Below are 23,586 nucleotides of genomic sequence, written 5' to 3'. Positions count from 1 at the left end.
GGCGATGGTTTGGTTGTGGGAAGAGATTATATGTTCCTTAATGGAGCCTTGTTGCTTATGCATCGTTAAACGCCTAGAAAGAGATGTTGTTGTCTTGCCTATATACTGGGTTTTTTGGAGCTTACAGTCCCCAAGAGGGCATTTGAAGGCATAGACGACGTTGGTCTCTTTTAAAGCGTTCTGCTTTGTGTCTGGAGAGTTTCTCATGAGTAGGCTGGCCGTTTTTCTGGTTTTATAGTAAATCGTCAGTTGTATCCTCTGATTTTTGTCTGTAGGGATAACGTTTCTATTAACAATATCTTTCAGGACCCTTTCCTCCGTTTTATGAGCTGTGGAAAAAAGTTCCTGAAAAATAGTCTAATAGGGGGTATAGGTGTTGTGTTAGTTGTCTCTTCAGAGGTTGCATGGCGTTTCACTTTTCTTCTTATGATGTCTTCGACGAAACTATTGGAGAAGCCGTTGTTGACTAGGACCTGCCTTACCCTACAGAGTTCTTCGTCGACTTGCTTCCATTCTGAGCTGAGACGTGCTCTCAGCCACAGCTCAGAATGGAAGCAAGTCGACGAAGAACTCTGTAGGGTAAGGCAGGTCTAATAATATATATATATATATATATATATATAATGTCGTACCTAGTAGCCAGAACGCACTTTTCAGCTTACTATGCAAGGCCCAATTTGCCTAATAAGCCAAATTTTCCTGAATTAATATATTTTCTCTATTTTTTTTTCTTAGGAAATGATAAAGCTACCCATTTCATTATGTATGAGGTCAATTTTTTTTTATTGGAGTTAAAATTAACGTAGATATATGACCGAACCTAACCAACCCTACCTAACCTAACCTATCTTTATAGGTTAGGTTAGGTTAGGTAGCCGAAAAAGTTAGGTTAGGTAGGTTAGGTAATCGAAAAACAATAAATTCATGAAAACTTGGCTTATTAGGCAAATTGGGCCTTGAATAGTAGGCTGAGAAGTGCGTTCTGGCTACTAGGTACGACATATATATATATATATATATATATATATATATATATATATATATATATATATATATATATATATATATATATATATATATATATGTGTGTATATATATGTATATATATGTATATGAAAATAAAAATAAAAGAAAGAAAAGAAAAAGACAAGCAGCCAACTGGCGGGCAGAGAGCACCACGCCGGCCAGACTAAGAAGGCACCGAGAGAGCACAATAGCTGCACCAAAAGGCCCACCTCGTCAACAAAAACCAAGGCCACGTCACAACCACAACACGTGCCAAGACCCAAAAAGAGCAGCCTGCAAGCCAGAAAGACCCCGGAACCCCAGAAGGCAGACCTGGGTCACACACGAGGTAACTAAAAACCTCCTGAACCCCCAAAGGGGGCCCAAGAGGAAGAAACCTGCAGAACGAAACCAAAAAAACCAAAGGGACCCGGAATTGAACCCGGGAAAGCCCAAACCACCACAGAGAGGGCAAAGCACAGCACCCAGACAGAACCCCCAGTGAAACGGCCAAAACAGACCAAAAACTGAGGGAAACAAGGAGTGGGAGCAAGCATAAACAGACGGACCCCAGGGCCCAGACCCAGACAGACAGAAAATGCAAAACCGGGGTAAAAACCAACACCCAAGCATTCCCAGAGGAACTGAAAAAGGGCAGAACACCCCAGAAAAGGCAAAGAAACAGCAACAGGAGGATAAAACCCCTGAAGGAGGTGAAAAACTCCCCCAAAACCCGAGCTCGCACACCCAGGCACAAGTAAACAAACTGCACCGCCGCCCCGGTGGCCAGGCGGGGAAGCAACCCGCAGAAGAAAATGGCCACCAGAACAAAGGAGAGGCAACCGTCTCCATCTTTATCACAGATCGGCAGAGTCTTTCACCCTGATGCTCCTGTTGCCTAGCAGTAAATAGGTACCTGGTGGTTGGACAGCTGATATGTGCTGCTTCCTGAGGTTGTGTGTGTGTGTGTGTAATTATCTAAGTGTAATTACCTAAGTGTAGTTACAGGATGAGAGCTATGCTCATGGTGTCCCGTCTTCCCAACACTCTTTGTCATATAACAGTTTGAAACTACTGACGGTCTCCACCATCTTTTCACCTAACTTGTTCCAACCGTCTACCACTCTGTTTGCGAAAGTGGTTGATACCTGGTTGATACCTGGTTGATGGGGTTCTGGGAGTTCTTCTACTCCCCAAGCCCGGCCCGAGGCCAGGCTCGACTTGTGAGAGTTTGGTCCTCCAGGCTGTTGCTTGGAGCGGCCCGCAGGGCCACATACCCACCACAGCCCGGCTGATCCGGAACTTCTCTTAGAAAACAGTCCAGTTTTCTCTTGAAGATGTCCACGGTTGTTCCGACAATATTTCTTATAGTCGCTGGGAGGACGTTGAACAACCGCGAACCTCTGATGTTTATACAGTGCTCTCTGATTGTGCCTATGGCACCTCTGCTCTTCACTGGTTCAATCTTGCATTTTCTTCCCATATCGTTCACTCCAGTACGTTGTTATTTTACTGTGTAGATTTGGGACCTGGCCCTCCAGTGAATTTTCTTAGGCATCTGTGTTTAGCTAGTTTAAATCTATGACCTCTTATTCTTAAAGTTCCAGGTCTCAGGAAATCTTCCCTATCGATTTTATCAATTTCTGTTACTATTTTGTACGTAGTGATTATATCACCTCTTTTTCTTCTGTCTTCTAGTTTTGGCATATTTAATGCCTCTAACCTCTCCTCGTAGCTCTTGCCCTTCAGTTTTGGGAGCCACTTAGTAGCATGTCTTTGCACCTTTTCCAGTTTGTTGATGTACTTCTTAAGATATGGGCACCAGACAACCGCTGCATATTCTAGCTTTGGCCTAACAAAAGTCGTGAACAATTTCTTTAGTATTTCTCCATCCATGTATTTAAAAGCAATTCTGAAATTAGAGAGTGTAGCATAGGCTCCTCGCACAATGTTCTTAATGTGGTCCTCAGGTGACAGTTTTCTATCGAGAACCACCCCTAGATCCCTTTCTTTGTCATAATTCTTTAAAGATTTCTCACATAATTTATAGATTGTGTGGGGTCTATGTTCTCCTATTCCACATTCCATAACATGGCCTTTATTCACATTAAATTCCATTTGCCAAGTGGTGCTCCATATACTTATTTTTTCTAGGTCTTCTTGAAGGGAATGACAATCATCTAGGTTTCTTATCTTCCCTATTATCTTAGCATCATCAGCAAACATGTTCACGTAATTCTCTATTCCAACTGGTAGATCGTTTATTTAGACAATGAACATCAACGGTGCAAGAACTGAACCATGTGGTACTCCACTCGTGACATTCCTCCAATCCGATACATTGCCTCTGATTACGGCCCTCATTTTTCTGTCAGGAAATTTTTCATCCGAGTTAGAAGCTTACCTGTCACCCCTCCAATATGTTCCAGTTTCCAAAACAACCTCTCATGTAGAACTCTGTCGAAAGCCTTTTTTTAGGTTCAGATAGATGCAGTCAATCCAACCATCTCTTTCCTGTAAAATCTCTGTGGCTCAATCATAGAAACTGAGTAAGTTCGTGACACAGGATCTTCCAGATCGAAATTGAACATTCTCGCAGCACCCAAGGTGAAATGCCATCTGGTCTAACTGGTTTATTTTTTCCTAGCCCCTTCAGTAATTTTTCCACTTTGCCTTGAGATACTGTATCTCAATGTATTCTATGGTGTTCACTGGAACTGGTATTGAATCTGGTCTCTGAAAATCTCATTTTGCACAAACACATTTTCAAACTGTTCCTTTAATCTTTCACACATTTCTTTTTCATTCTCTATGAATTTGTTGCCCATTCTCAATCTCTGAATTTTATCATTTACATGCAGCTTGCTTTAAATGAATTTATAGAAAAGGCTTGGATCTGTTTTACATTTGTTTCGCAGGGCGCCTGACCGCTGGGTGGACAGTGCTTTGGATTCATAGTTGATTCCGCGTTCGATCCCCGACGGAGGCGAAGACAAATGGGCAAAATGTTTCTTTCACCCTAATGCCCCTGTTACCTAGCAGTAAATAGGTACCTGGCAGTTAGACAGCTGCTACAGGCTGCTACCTGGGGGTGGAGGCCTGGTCGACGACCGGGCCACGGGGACGCTAAAGCCCCAAAATCGTCTCAAGATAACCTCTCCTCTGTGTGTGTGTGCGCAATTACCTAAGTGTAGTTACAGGATGAGAGCTACGCTCGTGGTGTCCTGTCTTCCCAGTACTCTTTGTCATATAACGCTTTGAAACTGCTGACGGTTTTTATCTCCACCACCTTCTTAACTTACAGGGGCCATGAGATTAGTTTTTTAAAAGTTGTTCAATGTCAACCAATATTTTTTGACTAGTTGTATATGAAAAGGGCTGTAATTGTTCCAAGTTTCAGTACTGCAGCCTAAATAGAAAGGGAGATTTTTATTTATTTATTTTTTTTGAACGAATATTACACATTTTCAAGTGTTTATCAACAACCACACCTTTAGGATATAATCATTCTATGACACTTTTCTGTCACATTAGCATATAATAAAGGATCTTTAGGAAGGGATTTTCCAAAACATTTTTAGTTTTCCTAAAGCAAATAGTCAAAGTTCCCCCCAAAAATTATGCAAATATATCATGTTTATTGCTATAATAAAATCAATATATGAACTTAGGAAGCAAAACTTGTGCCAGATTTTAGAGGCATACACTCTACATGTAAGGTGTAAGTTTCATGTAAATTGAATAAAAAATGAAAGAGTTATTTATTTTCAAGTAACAAAAATTCTTATAAGAAAATAATAAAGTCTAAGGTGCTGCCATCTGTGACTGAGGGTGACATCAACCAATTTCCTGACCCCCCCCCCCCTTGGCATCCTTACAGATAGGCTTACATGCAGTCAGATGTATAAGTTTCACCTCCCCATCCTTGGCATCCTTACAGATAGGCTTACATGCAGTCAGATGTATAAGTTTCATGCAAATCGTCCGATAAACAAATAAGAAAAATAAAATTTAAGAAAGAAAAACAACAAAAATTATTTTTTTTCAACTTAATTTTTTTTATAAAACTAATTATATATATTTTTAATATATGCTATTGTGATAGCTGAATCATAGACATGATTTCAGTTGACACATGTGTTTGATAATCTTTTTGACCATTTTGGAAAATTTTTGACAATTCAATATTTTCTTTCTCCCTTCCTATTTACGCTACGATGCTAAGACTTGGACCAGATGAAACCCTTTTCATATACAACACGTCAAAAAAGTTTGATTGAAATCGAACCAGTTTTCATTTATTGCATATTTGGAACTGACTTAACTTATGCAAACCGTCTACCACTCTGTTTGCAAAAGAAAACTCGCTAATATTTTTCCGCTCCTTTGTTTCCTTAGCTTGAATTTGCGTCCTCTTATTCTTAAAATTGCGGGTTTCAGGAATTCGTCTGTGTCAATTTGGTCAATTCCTATTATTACTTTGTAAGTGGTGATCATACCATCCCTTTTTCTTCTATTTTCTATCTTTGGCATATTTAAGGCCTCTACCACTCCTCGTAACTCTTGTTTTTCAGTTCTCTAAGTCATTTTGTAGCATGCCGTTCCATCTTTTCCAGTTTATTGATGTGCTTCTTGAGATTCTGGCACCATACACCTGCTGCGTATTTCAATCTTGGTCTCAAGAGAGTCATGAACAGTTTCTTTAGTATTTCAGTATCCATGTAGTTAAGAGCGAGGCTAAAGATGGAAAACGACATATACGCGCTTGACACAATGTTCTTTGTGTGTGTTCCTTTGGTGACAGTTAGTATCCAAAACCACCCCTAGATCTTGTTCCCATGACCATCCATCACCCAGCAACTCTCGTGGCATATCCTGGGTACAGATATTTATTTAAATCCTAAAACATTCTTGTGTCACACTGAATAACAAGTGGGGCTCATACAAGCTTAACACATACTTGATACACATTAAGCTTTGCAGGATTAAAGTTGATTTTACCGGGTGTCACAGAGTAACTGGGGTCGTCCTAGTGCTTCCCCAAACACACCCAATACCCCTCCTTCACAAAGTCTGTGAATGTAAAATGTTCTGCCCCAAGTTCATAGACATCAGCATTACGATGACCAATCCACACATCAGAAGATTGAGAAACAAAGTTGCTTCGTAGTTGTCTCCATCTTATTATGTGTGGTTTGGTCATCATATCATCAGCCACATCATCGTAACTCATCGTCTACTTTAGCATTACAGTAGAACCTCAAGTGACAAACGCCTCAATTGGCGAGCATTTTGAGTAACGAGCGCCCAGATCGCCGACAATTCATCTCTTATGGCAAGCGCTCATTTGAAAAACGTCTACACCACAAGGTGGGGTCGCGCTGCTTCTCACACATTCTCGGACGCCTCTGACGAAGCAAATAATTTTTTTTTTAATGATGCTGGGATATAAAGGGGTGATTGCTGTGATGTTGCAAAGCATTGACTTTTTTGTAGAGAAAAGAAATGAAATTTTGTGAAAAACAACAAATGTCAAAAAGGTTCGTTCAGTGTTCTGCAGGTAGGCTGCTCCATGTTTCTTAAATAAAAACAAATAAAAAATAAAAAAGTTGAAACAATTTGAAAAACGGACAAATACCATAAAGGTTCATTCAGTGTTTGTCAGGTAGGCTGCTCCATTATTGAGACATAAATGAAACACACACAATAAATGGAACACATTTGAAGCAAAGAAAGATTGTCATAATGGAGCAGCCTACCCGACAAACACTGAACAAACCTTTATTGCCTTTGTCCTTTTTTTCAGTTTGTTTCAACTTTTTTATTTTCATTTTTTTTTATTTAAAAAAGTTTTTTGTTTTATTTAAGAAACGTGGAGCAGCCTACCTACTGAACATCGAATGAACCGTTTGCTATAAATGAAAAAAAATATTGAACAAATTTGAAGTAAGAAAAATGTCATAAGGGTTTGTTCAGTGTATGTAAGGTAGGCTGCTCCATTATTTAAAACATCGAATATCATATTGATGTTTTTCGGTGGTAGAACGGATTAATTTGATTTCCATTATTGTCAATGGGGAAATCTGTTTCACATGACGATCAAGGCGCCAGAACGGATTAAATTCGTTATTCGAGGTTCCACTGTATTTAAATAATAGTGAATTCAGATATTGATTAAATTAATTGGAAGGTTGAACTATAAGAGGAAGGGAGGGAGAGAGTAGGAAAATGGGAGGGAAAGGCAGTCAGAGCCAGGCAGAGACCTGTGCACTGTCGGGTTCCCCATCTCGTTCATATACCATACTGAAGAATGTCACACCATTGCCATTCATTTTAGAAAGGGGAATTTTTTTTATGTATTTGGGGAGTGGGGTGGTTATATTTTAAGACAGTCTAGTACACTACACTTGAATGCTTCCAGAATGATAATTTGCTACAAATATATCCATCCACAAGAAAGAAAATCTTAAAATACATAAAATATTACATTAATAAAATAATTGATAACGAGATGATTTATCGTGTAAAAAGCTGTTAATTCACCAACTCAAAGTTGGCATTTTCCTTCTTTTCTAAAGTATTGGTTAACTCATAAGGTGGAAGCCCAATTCTCCCAAAACAATTCAGTGTAACATGTCATGAAATGCCTCTGAAATGCCCCTCATTGTGTTCGAGACAACCAGCCAGAGAGCCCCTCCCAGAAGACTCCTAAGTTTGCATGAATGTATCCAAAAATGGTTTGAAATTAGCTGCATAAATTAAATTTAATAGTTTCCCCAAAGCATCACATATTAGAGTATTTATAAAAATTAACTCCCTCCCTAACCCAGCCATTAAGTGTTTTTAAATCAAGCATTTTCAGAGTTACTCAGTTGTGATAACCCTGTGTACACTTTAACAATAAGACCACTGTGTACATTACAACAAAAAGGCCACTGTGTACAACAAGGAGGCTGGTGTGTGTACACTACAACAAGGAAGTCGGTGTGTACACTACAACAAGAAAGTCGGTGTGTACACTACAACAAGAAAGTCGGTGTATGTACACTACAACAAGAAAGTCGGTGTGTACACTACAACAAGAAAGTTGGTGTGTACACTACAACAAGAAAGTCGGTGTGTACACTACAACAAGAAAGTCGGTGTATGTACACTACAACAAGAAAGTCGGTGTGTACACTACAACAAGAAAGTTGGTGTGTACACTACAACAAGAAAGTCGGTGTGTACACTACAACAAGAAAGTCGGTGTATGTACACTACAACAAGAAAGTCGGTGTGTGTACACTACAACAAGAAAGTTGGTGTGTACACTACAACAAGAAAGTCGGTGTGTACACTACAACAAGAAAGTCGGTGTATGTACACTACAACAAGAAAGTCGGTGTGTACACTACAACAAGAAAGTTGGTGTGTACACTACAACAAGAAAGTCGGTGTGTACACTACAACAAGAAAGTCGGTGTATGTACACTACAACAAGAAAGTCGGTGTGTGTACACTACAACAAGAAAGTCGGTGTGTACACTACAACAAGAAAGTCGGTGTGTACACTACAACAAGAAAGTTGGTGTGTGTACACTACAACAAGAAAGTTGGTGTGTGTACACTACAACAAGAAAGTCGGTGTGTACACTACAACAAGAAAGTCGGTGTATGTACACTACAACAAGAAAGTCGGTGTGTACACTACAACAAGAAAGTTGGTGTGTACACTACAACAAGAAAGTCGGTGTGTACACTACAACAAGAAAGTCGGTGTGTACACTACAACAAGAAAGTTGGTGTGTGTACACTACAACAAGAAAGTTGGTGTGTACACTACAACAAGAAAGTCGGTGTGTACACTACAACAAGAAAGTTGGTGTGTGTACACTACAACAAGAAAGTTGTTGTGTACACTACAACAAGGAAGTCGGTGTGTACACTATAACAAGGAGGCCGGTGTGTACACTACAACAAGAAAGTCGGTGTGTACACTACAACAAGAAAGTCGGTGTGTACACTACAACAAGAAAGTTGGTGTGTGTACACTACAACAAGAAAGTCGGTGTGTGTACACTACAACAAGAAAGTCGGTGTGTACACTACAACAAGAAAGTCGGTGTGTACACTACAACAAGAAAGTTGGTGTGTGTACACTACAACAAGAAAGTCGGTGTGTACACTACAACAAGGAAGTCAGTGTGTACACTATAACAAGGAGGCCGGTGTGTACACTACAACAAGAAAGTTGTTGTGTACACTACAACAAGGAAGTCGGTGTGTACACTATAACAAGGAGGCCGGTGTGTACACTACAACAAGAAAGTCAGTGTGTACACTACAACAAGAAAGTCGGTGTGTGTACACTACAACAAGGAGGCCGGTGTGTACACTACAACAAGAAAGTCAGTGTGTACACTACAACAAGAAAGTCGGTGTGTACACTACAACAAGGAGGCCGGTGTATGTATACTATAACAAGAAGGCCACTGGGCACTTACTTCATGGTTGATGTGCATGCCACGAGGGGGGCGTCGCTTGTGTTTTATTAGCTGCTTGTCTCTCTTCATAGGTCCCACAGTAGGTCTTAAACAACCCATTTTTCTGTAAAATCCCAATCTATTCACTTGACAATTACTGTAATTTTCTTTCAGTGTTAACTGTATAAAAAGTAACCATGAAATATATTGAACTTATATTAACATTTTGCTAAATCAAATCAACTTAAAATGTACATTTCCTTGTACTATTAAAACAAGCATCAATGAACTTTTTACAAAATTACTAAAGTTAAAAGAATAAAATTTCTGGATAATATGAAATATATTTGTATAAATGAAGCTTACTTCCAGTGGTTGTAGCATGTGAGGCACTGTAGACCCTTAGGGGATTCATTAAGCACTGATGCTGGGATGGTGCAGTTAGAGCAGGTCTTCGTCTCCTCCCCATTCTTCCCTTCCTCGTCCTCTTCGGACCTATCTCCACTACTGTCTCCGACACCACCTTCAGTAACTTGCTGTAAAGTTTGATATAAAAAAAAAAAAGGCTGAGACATATATGGAAAGAGAGCTAAGACTAAAGCTATGGGCTAATATTTCTGGTTAAGAATAAAGGTCAAAACTAGTTTTTCAGCTAAGCCTTAATAACTGTCCTTCTTCCTATCCACATTTCTATTCCAATGCACAAATTTAGATAGAAAACCTCTTTGTAAATCCAACAACTCCAAACTTTTAAAATGTTCTTTGAAGAGATTAATAATAACTACACTTCCTAAGGGACTCAAAGTTTATTTCTTTAGAAAGTGGGTGAATAAAACCTTAAAAAAAAAAAAAACTAGCGTTGAATGTAATGAAACGCCATTTTCTGGGCAAGCCCCGGAGGTTCCCTGGAGCTATCGGACTGATATACGCTATATTAGTCTAGGGTATCAATGGAGTTCTGCCTACCAGGGATCACGAGCCAGAACCAGACTCCTTCAGAGAGGCACAGGGAGCAATGGCTTATGGAAACCCCATGGTAGCATTCCATGTCTGTTATCGACCAGGGTTTGGCACCCAGAAAGGTAGGAATAACAAAACAAACCCAACTTGGTAAGAAATTGCAACTGAAGACCGAACCGAGAGACAGAACTTCCACCAAAACATACGGAAACAAGCAAAGAAGCAAACGTCATTCACAATTGCCGCGCTACTTATCCGCGCAGCCCACCCCTTCCCGGGAGGGGGATGGGGGAGCTCTGGACCCCCGCGACGGCTGCTCACACCTCAGTTCGGAGGCCGAGCATCAAAAACGAAACCGCTGACCAAAGAGAGGGAGAGGGTGCCAGGGAGACTCCAGGGCTCACCCAGAAAATGGAGTCATTACATTCAACACTGGTTTTCTATGGGGAGCTCCTCTGGCTCCCAGGGGCTACATATCCAAAGACAAGTAAAAGAGGGACTTACTCGGCAGGCAGCCACAATGTGCACATCAACTTGAAAATGAGACAACTGCCTGCAACCTGTAACCCAAAGCCATACACGAACGACCGGGACTGCCAACAGGCAGCCAGAACCCCGTTCAACCTCCATAGGCCCCGTGCCTGAATGTCAGCCCAAGACATGTAGCCAAACACGGCAGCCAAAGCAGCATACTGTACTTATGAACACCATGGACACGAGGATAGGCTGCAGGCTGGCTAGACCTAATAACCCTGCGGATAACCTGCGAGACCCGAGCCCTGGAAAAGAGAACAAGGGAAATTGGATCAACCCAAAGCACATCCCCAGCCACAGAAGCCGAGGCACACAGGTAACAGCATACAGCCGCAGCAGGACACAACACATGATGCTACCCCAGCCCAACCAACCAAGCACCAACCAACCAAGCACCAAGGTCCCCTCTGGAAGCCCGCCATCTCGCTCTTCGGCAGAAAGGAAGGAGACGGCTGCCACCGAACAAACCGACCACCAGGACCGAAAGAGCAGAAACCCCTATGCCGGAGGAGAGCGTGAAGCTCACCAACCCAACACCCAGAGGCCAATGTCAGCAGAAACAGATCCTTGGAAAAACAATCTTGAACCGAAGGGGCAACAACAAACCAAGGAAAAAGAGAGAAAAGAGAGCACCCAGTCCAAGGACCAGGACGGCTTAGGCGATGCATGAGCAGGCAAGAGGTGAAACAAAGCATGAGAAAGTTTACGGAACGGAATGGAAGTGACACCCACCCCGAACGCAAGTTGGAGTCAGCGCCTCACGACAAGAGGTGACAGTATTGGACATCAAATGACAGTCCTGAAAGAGCTAACATAGAAAGGACAAAATAATCTAAACAGAAATAGAAGACAACCAACAAAAAGAGAGAGGAAATGGCGAAAAGAACGCCAGGAAACTTCATACTGTCACCAAGACTCAAGCTCACAGGTGGGACACCATCAATGAAGGCGCCTGATCATACAAGTAGTGATACACTTGCGTCAAAAAGACCAGATGTGAAGACCGAACCAGCCATGTACTGGAACGGTCCGAGCTGCTGAAGGAAGCTGAGCCGCAGAAAATGCCCCGGGTTCGGACACCGAGCAAGCAGAGCCTGAAACCATGGCTGTGCCGGCCATCAATGGGGCCCACAAGGACGACTCTCCCGTGGTAAGACTCCAAAAAGAGCCAGAACCCGAATCAATAGCTGTACCGGGAAAAAGAGGTCTTGGTAACCCCACCTCAACCAATTCTGCTGAAAGGTGTCCACTGCGATGGCACCACAGTCGAGGAAGAGCGCCACATAGATTGGGAGACGCTGACACCATGTCGATGCAAAGAGGTCCACCTCCGGAATCCCGAACGTCCAGCAGAGCCAACTGAAGGAGTCGGCTTCGACCGTCCATTCCATGGACAGGGAAAAGAACTGCGACAAGCCATCCACCAAGACGTTGGACACTCCCCGGATGTGTCCGGGGAGTGAACCCCTGCATTTCAACTCTGCGTTTTAACCACTGGAGAGGAGAGCAGTCCGAATGGAGCGGAATCGTAGAGCCCCGAACGATCCAAACCCTCTGAAGCGACAGCCAAACTGTTGCAAATTCCAGCACAGTGCTTGGGAGGTAGGCACCATCTCTGTGGTCCGTGGCTCTTTGGGACTGGTTGCTTCGTGTGGCTCTTCTGCTGAGTTCTCAGGGTCTAGCTCTACATGCTGTTCATTTCCAGGGAGTGTCCATCATCCTGGCGACAGCCAGTCACAGTTCTGTAATGATCTGTTGCACAGACCTAGCTTTTCCCCTTCTCCCCTATCCCCTTCCCCTCATTGATGGGGAAAAGGTAGGTAGGTAGGTAGGTAGGTAGGTAGGTAGGGGTGGGTGGGGGGGGGTGGGGGGTGGGGGGTGTGTGTGTGTGTGTGTGTGTGTGTGTGTGTGTGTGTGTGTGTGTGTGTGTGTGTGTGTGTGTGTGTGTGTGTGTGTGTGTGTGTGTGTGTGTGTGTGTGTGTGTGTGTGTGTGTGTGTGTGTGTGTGTAATTACCTAAGTGTAATTACCTAAGTGTAGTTACAGGATGAGAGCTACGCTCGTGGTGTCCCGTCTTCCCAGCACTCTTTGTCATATAACGCTTTGAAACTACTGACGGTCTTGGCCTCCACCACCTTCTCACTTAACTTGTTCCAACCGTCTACCACTCTATTTGCGAAGGTGAATTTTCTTATATTTCTTCGGCATCTGTGTTTAGCTAGTTTAAATCTATGGCCTCTTGTTCTTGAAGTTCCAGGTCTCAGGAAGTCTTCCCTGTCGATTTTATCAATTCCTGTTACTATTTTGTACGTAGTGATCATATCACCTCTTTTTCTTCTGTCTTCTAGTTTTGGCATATTTAATGCTTCTAACCTCTCCTCGTAGCTCTTGCCCTTCAGTTCTGGGAGCCACTTAGTAGCATGTCTTTGCACCTTTTCCAGTTTGTTGATGTGCTTCTTAAGATATGGGCACCACACAACAGCTGCATATTCTAGCTTTGGCCTAACAAAAGTCATGAACAATTTCTTTAGTATATCGCCATCCATGTATTTAAATGCAATTCTGAAGTTAGAAAGCATTGCATAGGCTCCTTGCACAATATTCTTAATGTGGTCCTCAGGTGATAGTTTTCTATCTAGAACCACTCCTAGATCTCTTTCTTTATCAGAATTCTTTAAAGATTTCTCACATAATATATAGGTTGTGTGGGGTCTATGTTCTCCTATTCCACATTCCATAACATGACATTTATTAACATTAAATTCCATTTGCCAAGTGGTGCTCCATATACTTATTTTGTCCAGGTCTTCTTGAAGGGCATGACAATCATCTAAATTTCTTATCCTTCCTATTATCTTAGCATCATCAGCAAACATGTTCATATAATTCTGTATACCAACTGGTAGATCATTTATGTACACAATAAACATCACTGGTGCAAGAACTGAACCCTGTGGTACTCCACTTGTGACATTTCTCCATTCCGATACATTGCCTCTGATTACTGCCCTCATTTTTCTATCAGTCAGAAAATTTTTCATCCATGATAGAAGCTTACCTGTCACCCCTCCAATATTTTCCAGTTTCCAGAACAACCTCTTATGTGGAACTCTGTCGAAAGCCTTTTTTAGGTCCAGATAGATGCAGTCAACCCAGCCATCTCTTTCCTGTAATATCTCTGTGGCCCGATCATAGAAACTGAGTAAATTCGATACACAGGATCTTCCTGATCGAAAACCATACTGTCTGTCTGATATTATATCATTTCTCTCCAGGTGTTCTACCCATTTAGTTTTGATTAGCTTTTCCAATACTTTCACTATTACACTTGTCAATGATACAGGTCTATAATTGAGGGGGTCTTCCCTGCTGCCACTTTTGTAGATTGGAACTATGTTAGCCTGTTTCCACACGTCTGCTACGATTCCTGTACACAGGGATGCCTGAAAGATCAGGTGAAGTGGAATGCTGAGCTCAGATGCACATTCTCTCAGAACCCATGGTGAAACGCCATCTGGGCCAGCTGCTTTGTTCTTACCGAGCTCCTTGAGCATTTTTTCCACTTCGTCTCTAGACACCTCTATGTGTTCTATGTTGTTCTCTGGAATTCTTATTGTATCTGGTTCCCTAAAGATTTCATTTTGTACAAACACACTTTGGAACTTTTCGTTTAGTGTTTCACACATTTCCTTTTCATCTTCCGTGAATCTATTTCCCATTTTCAACCTCTGAATATTATCCTTTACCTGCAATTTGTTGTTTATGAATTTATAGAATAGACCTGGTTCTGTTTTACATTTGTCCGCAATCCCTTTTTCAAAATTTCTTTCTGCCTCTCTCCTCACTGCCGTGTAGTTGTTTCTCGCATCTTTGTATCGCTGGTATGTTTGGGGGTTTGGCCTCTTCCTGTATTGATTCCATTTTTGTGTCTTTCGGTCTCTAGCCCTCTCGCAATTTCTATTGAACCAATCCTGTTTCCTAGTTCTGCATCTCTGTTTTGGTATAAATTTTTTTGTGCCTTTATCATATATTTCACAAAACTTGACATACATCTCATTCACTTCCTTGCCTAGCATCAAGTCTGTCCAATTATACTCACTAAAAAAATTTCTAAGGTCACCATAATGTCCTCTCCTGAAGTCTGGTTTTTCAACTGCTTCAACCTCCTTATTTTCTTCCAGCTTATAACGCATTGCATACTTTATTCCCAAAAAGACATGGTCACTTTTACCCAAGGGAGGAAGGTACTGAATGTCAAATATCTCTTCCTCCTTCCTGGTAAATATCAAATCTAGCATGGAGGGAACGTCCCCTTCCCTCATCCTCGTAGCTTGTTTAACATGTTGATACAAGAATGTTTCCAGGATGAGGTCTACAAATTTACAGGTCCAAAAATCTTCTGTTTTAGCTTCATATGCTTCCCAGTCTATGGATTTCAAGTTGAAGTCACCGACTATCAACAGTCGTGATCTATCGTTATCCGCTCTCGCTATAATCTCTCTCATTATTGTTATAAGACCTTCACGTTTACTATCTAGCTCCTCCTTTGACCATGTGCTGCTTGGCGGTGGACTATATGCATTTATCATCATTAGTTTATCATCCTCATAGCAGATCTCTAGTGCTATTATGTCAACTTCTTGTGTTATGTGTGTGTGTGTGTGTGTGTGTGTGTGTGTGTGTGTGTGTGTGTGTGTGTGTGTGTGTAATTACCTAAGTGTAATTACCTAAGTGTAGTTACAGGATGAGAGCTACGCTCGTGGTGTCCCGTCTTCCCAGCACTCTTTGTCATATAACGCTTTGAAACTACTGACGGTCTTGGCCTCCACCACCTTCTCACTTAACTTGTTCCAACCGTCTACCACTCTATTTGCGAAGGTGAATTTTCTTATATTTCTTCGGCATCTGTGTTTAGCTAGTTTAAATCTATGGCCTCTTGTTCTTGAAGTTCCAGGTCTCAGGAAGTCTTCCCTGTCGATTTTATCAATTCCTGTTACTATTTTGTACGTAGTGATCATATCACCTCTTTTTCTTCTGTCTTCTAGTTTTGGCATATTTAATGCTTCTAACCTCTCCTCGTAGCTCTTGCCCTTCAGTTCTGGGAGCCACTTAGTAGCATGTCTTTGCACCTTTTCCAGTTTGTTGATGTGCTTCTTAAGATATGGGCACCACACAACAGCTGCATATTCTAGCTTTGGCCTAACAAAAGTCATGAACAATTTCTTTAGTATATCACCATCCATGTATTTAAATGCAATTCTGAAGTTAGAAAGCATTGCATAGGCTCCTTGCACAATATTCTTAATGTGGTCCTCAGGTGATAGTTTTCTATCTAGAACCACTCCTAGATCTCTTTCTTTATCAGAATTCTTTAAAGATTTCTCACATAATATATAGGTTGTGTGGGGTCTATGTTCTCCTATTCCACATTCCATAACATGACATTTATTAACATTAAATTCCATTTGCCAAGTGGTGCTCCATATACTTATTTTGTCCAGGTCTTCTTGAAGGGCATGACAATCATCTAAATTTCTTATCCTTCCTATTATCTTAGCATCATCAGCAAACATGTTCATATAATTCTGTATACCAACTGGTAGATCATTTATGTACACAATAAACATCACTGGTGCAAGAACTGAACCCTGTGGTACTCCACTTGTGACATTTCTCCATTCCGATACATTGCCTCTGATTACTGCCCTCATTTTTCTATCAGTCAGAAAATTTTTCATCCATGATAGAAGCTTACCTGTCACCCCTCCAATATTTTCCAGTTTCCAGAACAACCTCTTATGTGGAACTCTGTCGAAAGCCTTTTTTAGGTCCAGATAGATGCAGTCAACCCAGCCATCTCTTTCCTGTAATATCTCTGTGGCCCGATCATAGAAACTGAGTAAATTCGATACACAGGATCTTCCTGATCGAAAACCATACTGTCTGTCTGATATTATATCATTTCTCTCCAGGTGTTCTACCCATTTAGTTTTGATTAGCTTTTCCAATACTTTCACTATTACACTTGTCAATGATACAGGTCTATAATTGAGGGGGTCTTCCCTGCTGCCACTTTTGTAGATTGGAACTATGTTAGCCTGTTTCCACACGTCTGCTACGATTCCTGTACACAGGGATGCCTGAAAGATCAGGTGAAGTGGAATGCTGAGCTCAGATGCACATTCTCTCAGAACCCATGGTGAAACGCCATCTGGGCCAGCTGCTTTGTTCCTCCCGAGCTCCTTTAGCATATTTTCCACTTCATCTCTAGACACCTCTATCCGCTCTATGTTGTTCTCTGGAATTCTTATTGTGTCTGGTTCTCTGAATATTTCATTTTGTACAAACACACTTTGGAACTTTTCATTTAATGTTTCACACATGTGTGTGTGTGTGTGTGTGTGTGTGTGTGTGTGTGTGTGTGTGTGTGTGTGTGTGTGTGTGTGTGTGTGTGTGTGTGTGTGTGTGTGTGTAATTACCTAAGTGTAATTACCTAAGTGTAGTTACAGGATGAGAGCTACGCTCGTGGTGTCCCGTCTTCCCAGCACTCTTTGTCATATAACGCTTTGAAACTACTGACGGTCTTGGCCTCCACCACCTTCTCACTTAACTTGTTCCAACCGTCTACCACTCTATTTGCGAAGGTGAATTTTCTTATATTTCTTCGGCATCTGTGTTTAGCTAGTTTAAATCTATGGCCTCTTGTTCTTGAAGTTCCAGGTCTCAGGAAGTCTTCCCTGTCGATTTTATCAATTCCTGTTACTATTTTGTACGTAGTGATCATATCACCTCTTTTTCTTCTGTCTTCTAGTTTTGGCATATTTAATGCTTCTAACCTCTCCTCGTAGCTCTTGCCCTTCAGTTCTGGGAGCCACTTAGTAGCATGTCTTTGCACCTTTTCCAGTTTGTTGATGTGCTTCTTAAGATATGGGCACCACACAACAGCTGCATATTCTAGCTTTGGCCTAACAAAAGTCATGAACAATTTCTTTAGTATATCGCCATCCATGTATTTAAATGCAATTCTGAAGTTAGAAAGCATTGCATAGGCTCCTTGCACAATATTCTTAATGTGGTCCTCAGGTGATAGTTTTCTATCTAGAACCACTCCTAGATCTCTTTCTTTATCAGAATTCTTTAAAGATTTCTCACATAATATATAGGTTGTGTGGGGTCTATGTTCTCCTATTCCACATTCCATAACATGACATTTATTAACATTAAATTCCATTTGCCAAGTGGTGCTCCATATACTTATTTTGTCCAGGTCTTCTTGAAGGGCATGACAATCATCTAAATTTCTTATCCTTCCTATTATCTTAGCATCATCAGCAAACATGTTCATATAATTCTGTATACCAACTGGTAGATCATTTATGTACACAATAAACATCACTGGTGCAAGAACTGAACCCTGTGGTACTCCACTTGTGACATTTCTCCATTCCGATACATTGCCTCTGATTACTGCCCTCATTTTTCTATCAGTCAGAAAATTTTTCATCCATGATAGAAGCTTACCTGTCACCCCTCCAATATTTTCCAGTTTCCAGAACAACCTCTTATGTGGAACTCTGTCGAAAGCCTTTTTTAGGTCCAGATAGATGCAGTCAACCCAGCCATCTCTTTCCTGTAATATCTCTGTGGCCCGATCATAGAAACTGAGTAAATTCGATACACAGGATCTTCCTGATCGAAAACCATACTGTCTGTCTGATATTATATCATTTCTCTCCAGGTGTTCTACCCATTTAGTTTTGATTAGCTTTTCCAATACTTTCACTATTACACTTGTCAATGATACAGGTCTATAATTGAGGGGGTCTTCCCTGCTGCCACTTTTGTAGATTGGAACTATGTTAGCCTGTTTCCACACGTCTGCTACGATTCCTGTACACAGGGATGCCTGAAAGATCAGGTGAAGTGGAATGCTGAGCTCAGATGCACATTCTCTCAGAACCCATGGTGAAACGCCATCTGGGCCAGCTGCTTTGTTCTTCCCGAGCTCCTTTAGCATATTTTCCACTTCATCTCTAGACACCTCTATCCGCTCTATGTTGTTCTCTGGAATTCTTATTGTGTCTGGTTCTCTGAAGATTTCATTTTGTACAAACACACTTTGGAACTTTTCATTTAATGTTTCACACATTTCCTTTTCATTTTCCGTGAATCTGTTTCCCATTTCCAACCTCTGGATATTATCCTTTACCTGCAATTTGTTGTTTATGAATTTGTAGAATAGGCCCGGTTCTGTTTTACATTTATCTGCTATCCCTTTTTCAAAATTTCTTTCTGCCTCTCTCCTTACTGCTGTATAATTGTTTCTCGCATCTTTGTATCGCTGGTATGTTTGGGGGTTTGGCCTCTTCCTATACTGATTCCATTTTTGTGTCTTTTGGTCTCTTGCCCTCTCACAATTTCTGTCGAACCAATCCTGTTTTCTGGTCCTGCATCTCTGTTTTGGTATGAATGTTTGTGTGCCTTCCTCGTATAGTTTTAAAAATTTGGCATACATTTCATTTACTTCCCTGCCTAGCAACAATTCTGTCCAATTACACTCATTAAAAAAATTTCGAAGTTCCCCATAGTTGCCTCTCTTTAAATCGAGTTTATCAACTGTTTCAATGTCCCCATTTTCTTCTAGATGATATCTTAAAGCATATTTAATGTCTAACAGGACGTGATCACTCTTTCCCAAGGGAGGAAGGTACTGGATGTCAAAAATCTCTTCTTCTTTCCTGGTGAATACTAGATCCAGTACTGACGGTATATCTCCTTCCCTCATTCTTGTGGCTTGCTTTATGTGTTGATACAAGAATGTCTCCAGAATGAGGTTCACAAATCTGCATGTCCAAAAGTCCTCCGTTCTTGCTTCATAGGCCTCCCAGTCTATTGCTCTAAAGTTGAAGTCCCCCAGTATCAACAGTCGTGATTTATCTTTATCTGCTTGTACAATAATATCTCTCATGACCATTATGAGGCCCTCTCGTTTGTCATCCAGTTCTTCCTTTGTCCACGTGTTGCTTGCTGGTGGGCTGTAGGTATTTACAATTATCAGGTTATCATCCTGATTCCAGACCTGCAATGCCATTATGTCAATATCTCGAGGGTTTTCAAATATTAACTCTTTACCTTCAGGTGTTTTTTCACCAGTACAGCCACTCCTCCTCCCTTCCTAGTTTTCCTGTCACGTCTCCAAACTGAGTAGCCTCTTGGGAATATGACTTCATTTATTATATTTCCTTCAAGTTTCGTTTCTGATAATGCAACAATATCTGGGACCCTAAGCTGGATTATATCTTGCAACTCCAAAGTTTTTGACCTCACTCCATCTATGTTGGTATATACAATTTTCAGGAACATGTTCCCTTTTCCTTTGCTCTTTACTCCCCCTTCCACTACTGATCTTGTTGCTTTGTTTTTATGTACCATTTCACAAGCTTTCCAGTCCCTGTCACTTTGTAAAAAAAAGAATTTCTGTCTTCTTCATTTCTATCCCCATTTAGCCGTTTTGCCTCAATTAAGTTCATTTTCAGCTTTTCTCTGTCTTCCTTGGAGAGGTCTTGTCTTATTGACCAAGATTTGCCAACCTCATCACTCTGCAGTTTCCTGGCATTTCTTAGCACTTCCATCATGTTTTTCACTCCATTAAAGGTCACCCTTAACCCTTAACATGCTCGGGGTCTAATATCCTGCTATCCACACAGGCGCATGTCATTTTGAAAAAAAACAATTTTTTTTTTTTGCTAATCTGTTAAGTTCTGTTCACTGATCACGGGAAAAATAAAAAAAAAATTCTATTGTACTTACTTTTGTTGCAATAGAGCCGAGAAGCTCTGCGATGACGTCACAATCTGCATGGTCGCTCATGCAGTACACGCCCGGGAGATGTTGCGCGCGGTCCTCAAACAGCCAGAGTTGCCACAAATATATTTTCGCGCTATTTATTTACAATGTCTAAGCGCATTTTATCTAATTTTTTTCACTAATTGTGTTTCAAATACTGTTTGAACATATTTTGTATCAATAATTGTTGCATATTTGAGTATACACAGGCGCACACAAATGTTTTCAATTACGGCAATATAATATGTCATTACAGTCTATTATATTATATGTTCTGCTTATATGTTTACATATTTACACACTCGCACACGCTATACACACTTTGAAGCACACTTAGAAGATTTCTAGACTGTGGTAGTCATTGAAGCAGTCAACAGCACATAATGGGATACCACACGTTTCACACCATGTTTGCACAAGCTTCCGTTTCTTGTCTCTACGTGTCGTTGTTTTACACACCAAGCAATCACGTTGGGCTATTGCACGCTTCACACCAGGTGGCAAATACTTAAGTTTGTGTGCTAGGAAGCCTTCAGTGTGAGCGAGGCGTGGAGTACCAGCATGCTGCAACAGTGGGTTTATGATGGGCCGCTGAATACCTGGGACATCTTTTGCAAACTTTCCTAATAACTGTATTGCAGCATCAAATACAAAGTCACGGAAAGTGGGCTTACGTCCAGTTCTCACAAGGTACATGTTGAAACAGTTCAGCATGCTCATGTCCACAAGATGGAAGAACACTTTTTTCGTCCACCTACATGTCTTCCGCACACACTCTGCAGTGCCAATCATCATGTCTGATTTATCAATCAACCGCATGTTGATATTATAGTCTAAAACACAGTCTGGCTTATATAGTGGTGCGTTTGTTTTATGGCTCACTTTCCCACTGTTCACCATTGTTCCATCATGAATTGTTGTCAACAAGTTCACCTCTCTTTTGTCTTTCCACCGAACTGACAGAATGTTATCACTTTTCCTTCTCTGACACTCACCAACTGCAATGTCGTTGTCAAACACAGGCATTTCCCTTCGTTGTGGCTTTACTGTACCAACCAATCCGGTTCTATTTTCTAGCAAGAACCGAGCTAGCAAGGGACTTGTATAGTATTTATCTGTGTATAAAATGTGTCCCTTGTTCATCCACGGAGCCATGATGGTCTTCACTACACTCCCCGAGAATCCATGTTCGTCGTTACCGGGAATGTCTACATCACTAGCCGAGTACAGAATCATGTGTAACACGTATCCTGTCTCACAATCACAAAGAACAAAAAATTTCAGGCCAAATCGGTTTCGTTTTGAGGGAATGTACTGTTTGAATGGAACACGTCCCTTGAAAAGTATGAGAGATTCATCAACCACCAGCTTCTGTGCTGGTACGTAAAAATCTCTGAATTTTCCAATAACATCGTTCATGTAGTGCCTCACTCGCCACAGTCTATCATCAGGTGTTCGGTCCTGAACACTTCCAAAATGTAGACACCTGAGGAGTATCTGAAACCTGTCTCGTGACATATATTTCCCGAATAAAGGTGTTGGTATTGTCTTGTCCTTGCTCCAATAGTCATTTATTGCATGTTTGTGACAGTGCTTCATCAACAAACAGAGTGCCAAAAACACATACATTTCCGCCACTGTGGTATTTTTCCAACGCTGCAGTCGTGAAAATTCTGTGATTTCCCTCTCAATCAGGTAAGCAGCATGCAGGTTCGTTTGGTGTACAATGTATTCCATGAGTGGTTCATCATAGAATGCTGTAAAATATTCCATCTCAGCCATGTCCTCACCTTGATTAGGGAAAAGGTTTGTAATCCCTACATCTTTATCGTCAAAGTGAGGAATATTAGGAATAAAATCGTCACCATCACTCCACTCAAGTACACCAGGCGTCCTGCGAGATGCAGAGGAAAGACGGCGAGGAAGCGATGCATACCGGCGACCAAGAGCTGAATACCGTCTGCGAGAAGCACGGCGGCTACGTGCACGTGAGGTGGGTGCACGTGAACACGAGGGTCTTGGTCCCTCATGTGGTGCTATGCGGTGGCGCTTGGCTGGGCGAGATGCTGCTGGCGCGACAATTTCTCGCCCAGTTACACCACTGGTACCAGCCACAGGCTCAATAAAACTTTGATCTGAGTCACTAAACCCAGAAAAGGAGTCACCTCCCTCTGACTCGTCACCCTCAAACAGAAAATATCCACAGGAACTGTGAGGTCGTGGTAGAATTGGGGTAGAAAATGGGCGAGGAGGCATGGGAGATCGTATAGGCCTCGCCATGGCATGGCGGTCATTCTCACTTTCACTGCTGCTGCTACTATCTCCCGACAACTGTGTATAATCCTCATCGTTGTCTGAATCGTCAAACACACTTTCTTCACCTTCAGAGAATAATTCGTGGGCTATTTGCTCTGGGGTGAGGGACTGAGTGATGCGTGCTCGTGAGGCGTTTGACCGTGCGCTCGCCATGGTGACTCTCGCTAAACTGAGGCCTCCCATGCCATCGGAGCGTGAGCTGGATTTTTTTTCAAAATGGCCGCTGTTTACTAGAGCCCCTGGGCAGCGTATGGGACCCCCAGCTACACCGCGGGCCATTCAAATCGTGCGCGGTACCCATACACTTCATATGAAGTGAAGCGCAGTTGACTGGTAAAACGATTTACACTTCATATGAAGTGATGCGCACTTTAAGGGTTAAGGGGCGGTTCTTTTCTTTCTCATATTTTCCTATTCTTCTAAAATCACTGACATTTTCCTTTGAGCCTTCTCCTAAACCTA

The 23,586-nt window shown here is 41.6% G+C and overlaps 1 protein-coding gene across 6 annotated transcripts in view; it reads right to left on the bottom strand.

The window, feature by feature from the left end:
- LOC138369274 (REST corepressor 1-like) overlaps positions 1 to 23,586 on the bottom strand; it is a 164,766-nt gene that overhangs the window by 86,345 nt on the left and 54,835 nt on the right. For 3 of the 6 annotated variants that reach the window (XM_069332282.1, XM_069332286.1, XM_069332284.1), the window contains 2 exons: positions 9,837 to 10,006; positions 9,492 to 9,609 (listed from right to left, as the gene is read on the bottom strand). In XM_069332282.1, the coding sequence (XP_069188383.1) occupies positions 9,492 to 9,609; positions 9,837 to 10,006 (288 nt within the window). The remainder of the gene's footprint in view (positions 1 to 9,491; positions 9,610 to 9,836; positions 10,007 to 23,586) is intronic. The other 3 variants (XM_069332283.1, XM_069332287.1, XM_069332285.1) reach the window with 1 other exon arrangement.

Source organism: Procambarus clarkii, chromosome 27 (genome assembly GCF_040958095.1).
Source record: "Procambarus clarkii isolate CNS0578487 chromosome 27, FALCON_Pclarkii_2.0, whole genome shotgun sequence".
Lineage (NCBI taxonomy): Eukaryota > Metazoa > Arthropoda > Malacostraca > Decapoda > Cambaridae > Procambarus > Procambarus clarkii.
This window is presented reverse-complemented; position numbering and strand designations above follow the sequence as displayed.